At 45.8% G+C, this 8,876-nt stretch overlaps 2 protein-coding genes across 2 annotated transcripts; both read right to left on the reverse strand.

Moving 5' to 3' along the window:
- Positions 1–1,942: 1,942 nt before the first annotated feature.
- On the reverse strand, positions 1,943–4,207 carry LOC119268850 (50S ribosomal protein L13-like). The gene is made up of 4 exons (XM_037550561.1): positions 3,896–4,207; positions 3,130–3,315; positions 2,656–2,826; positions 1,943–2,278 (listed from the first exon to the last, which is right to left on the reverse strand). Exons 1-4 carry the CDS (start codon positions 4,109–4,111, stop codon positions 2,162–2,164), a joined length of 690 nt encoding a protein of 229 aa, XP_037406458.1. The 5' UTR covers positions 4,112–4,207; the 3' UTR covers positions 1,943–2,161.
- A 1,239-nt stretch (positions 4,208–5,446) lies between these two features.
- Positions 5,447–8,630, reverse strand: LOC119268851. Its single transcript, XM_037550562.1, has 6 exons — positions 8,298–8,630; positions 7,588–7,814; positions 7,326–7,502; positions 7,070–7,225; positions 6,081–6,357; positions 5,447–5,963 (listed from the first exon to the last, which is right to left on the reverse strand). The coding sequence occupies exons 1-6, from the start codon at positions 8,584–8,586 to the stop codon at positions 5,710–5,712; spliced, it is 1,380 nt and encodes a 459-aa protein (XP_037406459.1). The 5' UTR covers positions 8,587–8,630; the 3' UTR covers positions 5,447–5,709.
- Between the last annotated feature and the right edge of the window lie 246 nt (positions 8,631–8,876).

Here is an 8,876-nt window from a genome sequence, read left to right on the forward strand (position 1 = left end):
ATTCTTTGTCCCGTGTCGGCCACTTGTTCACAGTGACAGCATCATCCACTTGTCAGCCTTCCTGGATACAAGAGGTTCATAATTCCTATCAAACTGATGCCAAAGCAACTGATTTACTCCAAGCATTGATTGTTCATAGTCCGGATGATCATGGTCACGAACTGGATAGGGGTATGATCAAGTACAAAGGCCGTTTATGGATTGATGACAATGCTGCATTACAAACCAAATTAATCGGCGAGTTGCACTCAGCAACAATGGGAGGTCACTCAGGGATCCGGCCTACTTATCTCAGACTGAAGAATCTGTTTTATTGGCCTGGGATGAAACTTCAGGTGGAAGAATTTGTGAAGCAGTGTGCGGTCTGTCAACACGCGAAGCATGAGCACACACATCCCTCGGGCACTCTGCAACCTTTACCAATACATGCTCGTCCTTGGAGTGATGTCACAATGGATTTCATCGAAGGTCTGCCGCGATCAGAGGGCGTGGATGTTATCCTTGTAGTGGTGGATCGTTTGACCAAATATGCGCATTTCATGGCGCTGCATCACCCTTTCACAGCTCCGCTGGTGGTTCAGTTTTCCTCGACGACGTCGTCAAGCTGCATGGGGTGCCAGACTCAATTGTTTCTGACCGGGATAAGATTTTCACGAGCGCATTTTGGAGGGAGTTGTTCGCGCTCGTCGGCACCAAGCTGCTATACACCACAACCTATCATCCTCAGACGGATGGGCAGAGTGAGCGTGTCAACCAGTGCCTAGAGCATTACTTACGTTGTGTTGTCCATGACACGCCGCGTCGCTGGAAGCGTTGGCTGTCCATGGCAGAATTCTGGTACAATTCCAGCCATCACAGTGCTCTTGGGTGCACGCCATTCAAGGCCCTCTATGGTGTGGAACCCAATTTCGGAGCCCTTCCAAATCCTTCACAGTCAAGACACCGGAATCCATCCTGGAACTAGCCGCCGAGCACCAACAATTTACGGACATGCTGAAAGCACACCTCCTCTGTGCCCAACAACGGATGAAGCATCACATGGACCGCAAACGTACAGAGAGGGAATTCACAGTGGGGGAGCAGGTCCTTCTGAAATTGCAGCCATATGTGCAGTCCTCCGTCGTCAGTCGGCCATGCCCGGAGCAGGTCCTTCTGAAATTGCAGCCATATGTGCAGTCCTCCGTCGTCAGTCGGCCATGCCCCAAACTTGCTTACAAGTTCTTTGGCCTCTACAAGATCATCAGTCGGGTGGGATCGACATCCTACAAGCTCGAATTGTCCCCCGGAAAGCAAAATTCACCCGGTTTTCCATGTGTCGCAGCTCAAGCCGTCCACGCCGGACTACTCTCCAGTCTTTAATCAGCCGCCGGCGCCACCTGATCTCACAATTGGCAACTTGGTGCCGCAAGCCATCTTGGAGCGTCGTTTGGTCAAGCAGGGGAACACAGCGATTCTGCAGGTCTTGGTTCATTGGCGCACCTTGTCGCCGGCGAGCGCGACATGGGAGAACTACAATGTCCTGCGGCAGCGTTTTTCGGACATTGATCTCGTCGCGGGAGCTCCTTCCCAAGGAGGGGCGAATGTCACGCCCTCCTCTCCTGCTGCAACCACAAACAAGACGGCGGACAGCAAGGCACCCTGGTGCGACTACGGGAGGAGAACGACAAGGGCCCACGTGCAAAGGATGAAGACTAGTCTTCAGTTAGGTGGGTGTGTATGACTAGTGGGGCCCAGGACCATCAGGGTTATATGCGTGTGTGAGGCCATAGGCCGGGCAGCTTGTATTTTGAATTCAGTCGAACTCTGTACTCTCTCTCTTGCTGAACAAGTCCCTCACCTGTCCTTCGTCTACCTCGATCCCCTTCTCCTCCTTGATCTCCCTCTACCTCCCCTGGTCCGATCCGATGAGGGTCGTGACAACTACCTCAACCACTGGTCAAAATTTACACCTTCCAAAACTCAGATTTTGGATTCCATCAAATCGTACCATACGACATAATTATGACCGAAAGGAATCGAAAGCTTTTGCAGAAACATAATTAAATTACAAAAAAATTACACACCACTCTTGTGGACAGATGACATGAATGTTCGGGTCACGCTCCTAACACTGGGCGGGGAAGCACGGTTGCTGTATCTTTTTTCAATATCCAGGGGTTCTCTAGCCAGACTTCATTATTCTTTTGTCTCTGATGGGCAGTGGAACAGGTTTTTGAGCCACATGCGGGTGCTCTGATCCTTTGTACACCTTGAGGTGGGTAAATAGTCTTCTTCCCAGCTGCAAAATGGTCCAAAGGTTGAGAAGATCACAGAAAGAGTAAATTTGGCGAATTGAGAAAACTAGCACTTAACAGGAGAGTAGGCAGATTCAAAGGGTTTAGAAACACAAGATATTTTCTAGCTAACATGAGCGTTTCAGAGAACACAATCCAATACTTGTTAGCCGGGTCATCTGAGCACTTAAGTTAAGAGCAAATATTTTGGTAATTCCACATTCATGCCAATGGCAAGGTAAAACTTATTGGCAATATTTAATTAAATAAACTTATCTGCATTTCAAATTCATGGTAATACAAATAAAACTTTGGGGCACACAAAATACCTGATGCAACCAATTAGGTAAGAACTAACAGATGCCAAAAGATGATTTCTTACCCTGCCCTTAGGAAGCATGCCACGCACAGCATGTTCGATAATTCTCTCCGGAATCCTTTTCTGAAGCTGATCAAAAGTTTCTTCTTTCATTCCACCGGGCCGTCCAGAGTGCCTTTTATAGAGCTTCTGTGACCGCTTTTTACCAGAAACAGCAACCTTCTCTGCATTAACCTATGTAAAACACATAGTTCAGTATGTCAGCTCAGCAATGTACAGTAGTTTCTGTAATGAAAAGTCACATTAATATGATGATATAATCTACTCCCTCCGTCCCATAATGTAAGACATTTTTTGACACTAGTATAGTCTCAAAAAGCGTCTTATATTATGGGACGGAGGGAATAGGTTTCAAGAATCAAGATGGGTTTAGGTGCTTATTTTTTCCTCCCGCTAATGTTATGAACTTATTTGCCTTGAAGAAAACACTGTGCTACGGTATTCTGTAAACACCATACAAACTACTTCGGTACGTACCACAATAACAAAAGCCCCCATGTCCACACTTGGAGTGTATGTAGGCTCATTTTTCCCTCTCATATGCACTGCGATAGCAGATGCTAGCCTGCCAAGAATCTTGTCCTCTGCATCAACAACATACCACGTCTTCTCGGTAGTTACGTGATCTGCAGCCTTAGGGTACCATGTTGTGTTCCATATGTCCTGCAAATTAAATTGATTGATCAGATTACTACACAGAAAAGGTTACACACACACACACACACACACACACACACACAAGCAAGCAAGCAAGCCATGATACCAATACACCGGCAGAACATAAACAAGATAGTCATGCTGAGGTCTTAATGAGCATAAGCACTAAACAGAAACATGGGTGGCCACGATGAGCCAATGCCGCATTTGTTTACCAGATGTACGAGAACAAAACCATTTGTACCATATTAGCTTCGTTCTTGTATTAAATTCTTCTTTCATTTCCATGAATCTTCGTGCACCACGAACTATTGGCAGCTAATTTTGACAGTTTATGTATCATCATAAATAAACTTCGTGGTTTGAATTAAAACCACTACACTTATTTTGGAGCGTAGGGAGCCATGAGCATTGTATAGTGACATGTGAGTCTGTGATAGACTAATGATGCAATGGATTGATGAAACTGAAAGGAGCCATTTGAGAATTTCAAACCGAAAAATGTCATATAGCATAACTACTCCTTTCCTGAATATGAACTGCAGCACTAGGGAATAGGAGAAAGAGATAAGAGGGGGGCTCGTACGGGTCCGCAGAGCTCGTCGCCCTCGAACATGAAGCGCTGCTCGCGGGGAACGAGTGCGGAAAGAGGCTGCCGCTTCTGCTTGTCGCTCTGCTCGCACCGCACCGTGAGGCCAGCCGGGACGGCGCGGCGGGGCGCGGGCCTCGCCGCGCGGCGGTGGCGCCTATCGCCGGCGAATGCGGAGGAGAGGAGCGCGGAGGCGGAGATGGCCGTAGCCATTGCAGCGGCGGTGTCCGGACCTAGGTCGGGGGTGGGTTCACTGGAATGCCACTGGCATTTCCTTTCGGGGAGGCGAGGCGGGGAGAGTGGAAGAGGATAAGAAGGGGATAGAAGGAGAGAGGGAAGGAAAGAGGAGGAGGGATGGGCTTTGCTCATGGGCTTCCAAGGAAAACGAGTAGGCCCATGCATCCCCTTCCTCCTCAAAAAAAAATTGCCAGTACAACCTTACTATATTTTCTCATTGTCAACAAAGAAAAAAAAAAGCCCTAGCTGACCTTCACTAGGTTTTTGTGGCTTAGGTTGGATCTCCTGGCCTCCTGCTCGCCTTTTCGGCTTTCGGAGGTGGGGGGAACTACGGAGCAACGCTCGGGGTCTAGTTTGTTTTTCATCTACGTTTGATTCTTTTACGGCAAAGTCTCGACGTTGAAGACAATGTCATTCGTGGTCCTATCCGCATCACGATGCGACCTACATGAGGAAGGGGTTGTGGTGTTTTGGTCCCGCAGATCGACGACTCCCATTGTTGAGGATTGTCATCCGCACTTCGGCCTATTTTTGGCGACGGTGATGGTGGTATTGTCAAGAATGTTCTTATCACCACAGATTCTTTCTTTTGTGCTTCCGGTCTTCTTCCCCGACAGTACGACAACAAAGTATCAGTTTGGCAACATTTCTCGTAAGTGGTGTTGCCTTCAGCCATAGTGTGTCCAACAATCTTAGGTTCTACTGTGCTAGGAGTGTGTGGCTCATACGACTCTTTAAACCTTTTGAGGTTATTTGGGCGCGTTCAACAATCTTAGGTTCTTACGTGTTATTAGGAGCTATTCTTTAAACCTTTGAGGTTAGTTCAGCTTGTGGATGTTTGGTCTTCTGATGTTTCTGCACTAGATGTATCAAGGGAGGAAAATTAAGATGCAAGAGAAGAATGTAGAGTCGACAACTACAAAGGACATGATGCAATTTTTTGTTTTATCTTGGCTTTTTGTTGTTTCTTTTAATTTTATTTTGATCTGATATACTTTGTCTAATTTATCAATAAAGACATACTGTTTGCTCAAAAAACAACCTTAATTTTTTCATGTCATTCTAAAGAAAAACAAACAGTTCTGCCTAAAAAGGGGCTAGGTATGTTCTCTAGAAAAAGAAGAAGAGGAGTTTGCATAGCATGGTTGGAGCTTGGAACAGATGACAGTAAGTACATTCTGGTAGATATGCATCTACTTGGACTACTGAAATACAGTTTGTAACAGCGTAAACCATAGCAAAAGAGTTCGTTTCTAATTTTCATGGATAAGATTGCACTTGAAAAGTAGAATAGTTGGGAGGTAATGTTCATACTTGTAAAATGGAACCAGAATAGTGCTCCTTCCAACCAAAAGAAAACGTGATTTGTACAGGTAATAATGTCAACATACAGAAAAGCAACAGCTTTTGACGTGTAACAGGTGCAAGTCCTTGTACAACCAAGTCATGATGTTTCTCGAGGAAGAAAATCAAAAGAATAATTTACAACAAAACTGTGGATCAAGACAAGTGGAAGCCTAGAACCACGTAAACCACCGGTTAGTTGACTGTCCGCAAATGAACAAGAAGAAAGGTCATGCCGTGGAAGAATCTGAATTCGTCTGTGTAAGAGGTTTTACTTTCCTTGTGTGACCCAAACTGTTCACAAGGTCCCTTCGAGTGCACACAGGAAACATGTTGATTCCTGGCATGTTTAGACGCCATAGTACATACGGAAAACTGAGTTGATCCCGAGATGTGAAACGAACAACTTCATTGAACCAAGCACACATGAAATGATTCGTCAATGGGGTCAGCTCCCTCACAATGATAGAAGCTTCAGCCAAAGCTGAAAGAAAACAAAAGGCTTGGTCATATTCATACCACAACCATGCTTCAGCAGAAATTAGCCTCGAGAAAAAAAATCCACATGTGCAAGTTAAATTAGTCAAAATTAAACGCATACCTTTTAATCCATGTAGTCTTTTTTCATCTGGCATGCCGTCTTGACGATATTGAGTTAGCTGAACCTCTACTTCTTCAGGAGTAGCCTTGTGCTTTTGAACAATCGCTTTCCCCTCATCATAAATGTTAGTCCGTGCTCCATGTTCAGAAATAGCAAAGGTAGAGTTTGTCCTCCAAAGAAGTGCTTCAAGCACTCCTATTGGATCTCTTCTGAACTGGTATTTAGAGTCTACCCATATAGAGTAACTTGCTTCTGGGAAAAGTCGGTGAGTCAACATCTGCAAAAATGATGCTATGCATTTTACTACCAGAATGTACATAGTTATGCAATCCCACATGTAAAATTAAGGCAAAAACACAAATCAGCAGATTTAACATCTAAGCGGTTCACTTTATGAGGCGGCATAACTGAAGTTACTATTACCAAATAACAGAAATAGCGAATACGGCTCACATTTTACAGAGAGACTACTACCTCAGTCCTGGTTTATTAGTTCCCTTTGTATTTTGGGTCATATTTTGCCCATGATTTTAACTAAGGGCAGCCCGGTGCATGTAGCTCCCGCTTGCGCAGGGTCCGGGGAAGGGTCCGATCACTTTGGGTCTATTGGACGCAGCCTTTCCCTACATTTCTCCAAGAGGCTGTTTCCAGGACTTGAACCTGTGACCTCATGGTCACAAGGCAGCAGCTTTACAACTGCGCCAAGGCTCCCCTTCCTTGACCATGATTTTAACTAATAAAATATAAGTTACACATAACAAAAGTTATATCATTGGAAACTATGTTCGAATACGAATCCATTGATATAATTTTTTATGACATCCATTAGCATTTTGTTAGTTAAATTTATGGTCAAAATTTGGCACAAAGTACGAAGGGGATCAATAAACCAGGACGGAGGTAGTACTTTATTAGGTCAAATCCCACATGAGCTAGTATTTTGAGAATATGGAAGCTGGCACAATGGACTATGACAGCTGCAGATTTACCTTCGGTATTTTCCCATTTAAACGTTGATCCACAAAGGGGAGATTCTTGACAACAATGATACGCCACCTTCCTATCATTTCATTGTCGCCAGTTAATTTTCCTTCAGCTTCTTGAGTTGATAGTGTGACCGCATCCCAGAAAGCCACATAGCAGACCTGCTTTATCATAAGTCAATCCATCCTGAATCCTCAGAGCCATCACATGCGATGGTTTACACAGAAACGACATTTCTGAGAATGCTGAATGCTCAAATACCTTTCCAATAGAAGAATTGACCATTCCAATAGGTTGATATAGATCATCCCCGCCACCGAATGCGCAGGTAGACACAACAACTTTACAGGTTCTCATGTATCTGACATCATCATCCGAAATTTTGAAACCGCCATTGTCACTATAGAAACCACAGTGCACACTAACAGTCTCATTCACCTGGAGAAGTAGTGAAACACATTAAATAGGTCTAAAATGGCATAGGTTTGTAACCGCAAAATAGTATGTTAGCCAGCATAAGAACCTTGAAGCTCTCTTCTCTTTCAGGAACTGTTTGGAATCCTGTAAACAAATTGAATCTGGTAGCTTCTGCGTGCTGCAGTAAATAGGTAGAGTTTGCCTCAGAGTGGTGTGAGTCATAGTCGTCATCGTCAGTTTTGTATATAATCCTCTTGACCACAGCATCAAGTCCCGAGCCTTCATGAAATACCAAATTTTCTATACTCTTCGGGCTAAGAACCTTCAGGCACGCTGTTAACATCAAGAATACAAAACTAATCAAGTCCTTATTTAGTACATAAGCCAATAATAGTCACTCAGCCAAACAAATTTGACATGATACATGCTCTCTGGTTTTTTGGAACAACTTTACTTAAGTATGGACATGCGATTTGACTTATCAAGATCCAAACATCTGGTTTGTAAGAAACTAAGAAGACTTCGAGAATCATAATCCTATTAAGGCCATTTCCCAATGTGCACGATCTGCTAAGTCCAAATCTCCAGTTGCCATGATACTTTCCAATGGTTTGTGCAGATAAGTAGTCTAAGACACCACCATAATCTCAGCACATTCTGCAATACAGCACTCGCATTATCAAATTACTACGAAAGCCGACTCTTACAGTCCAATTTCTCAAATCCGTGGTAAACTTTATTGGGAGTTGGGAACCACAAGAGCACGGGGAATTTGGGGACGAGCTAGAGTAGATCGAAACAGAGTAAGGGACTCACGCTCGCGCACGCCATGGACGAGGCGCGTGGTCGGGTCTAGGCGGCCAAGGCTGCTCGATACTGGCGGGGCGGGGCTCGGAGAGGCACGGAGCCGGGAGGCCTCGAAGAGTAGCAGCGCGACGGCCGGGAGGAGCAGGAGGATAGGCCACCACCGGGCCACGAGCCGCACGGCGCGCTGCCCCAAGCTGCGCGCCACCTTCCGTCGACCGGCGCGGGTACGCCGGGGCGCCGCGGCGCCGTCGTCGTCAGATACTGTGATGGAGATGCTCCGGATCGTCGACGACGGCATCGGGGGAAGCGGTGGTGGCGAAGTGGTGGCGCAGGTGGGTTTGCCATTCACTGGGTGGGCTTGAGCTCACTGGAAGCTGGTATGGGCTGGGCTTGTGGTGTGGTACGTTCTGCCTGCGCCCTGGATCCAGCTCATATCGCCAGCTTCATTTTGATTGCCGGCATTTCCTATTTAGCGCTGCAGGCGCCCGTTACAGTGCAATTTGCAAACGGGCGCCTGCAGCAGTCCAAGCTGGGCCGGCCCACTCTAGTTTTGTGGAAACGTTAAAAAGTGAGAGAACTTGGAACCGA

Source organism: Triticum dicoccoides, chromosome 3A (genome assembly GCF_002162155.2).
Source record: "Triticum dicoccoides isolate Atlit2015 ecotype Zavitan chromosome 3A, WEW_v2.0, whole genome shotgun sequence".
Taxonomy (NCBI): Eukaryota; Viridiplantae; Streptophyta; class Magnoliopsida; order Poales; family Poaceae; genus Triticum; species Triticum dicoccoides.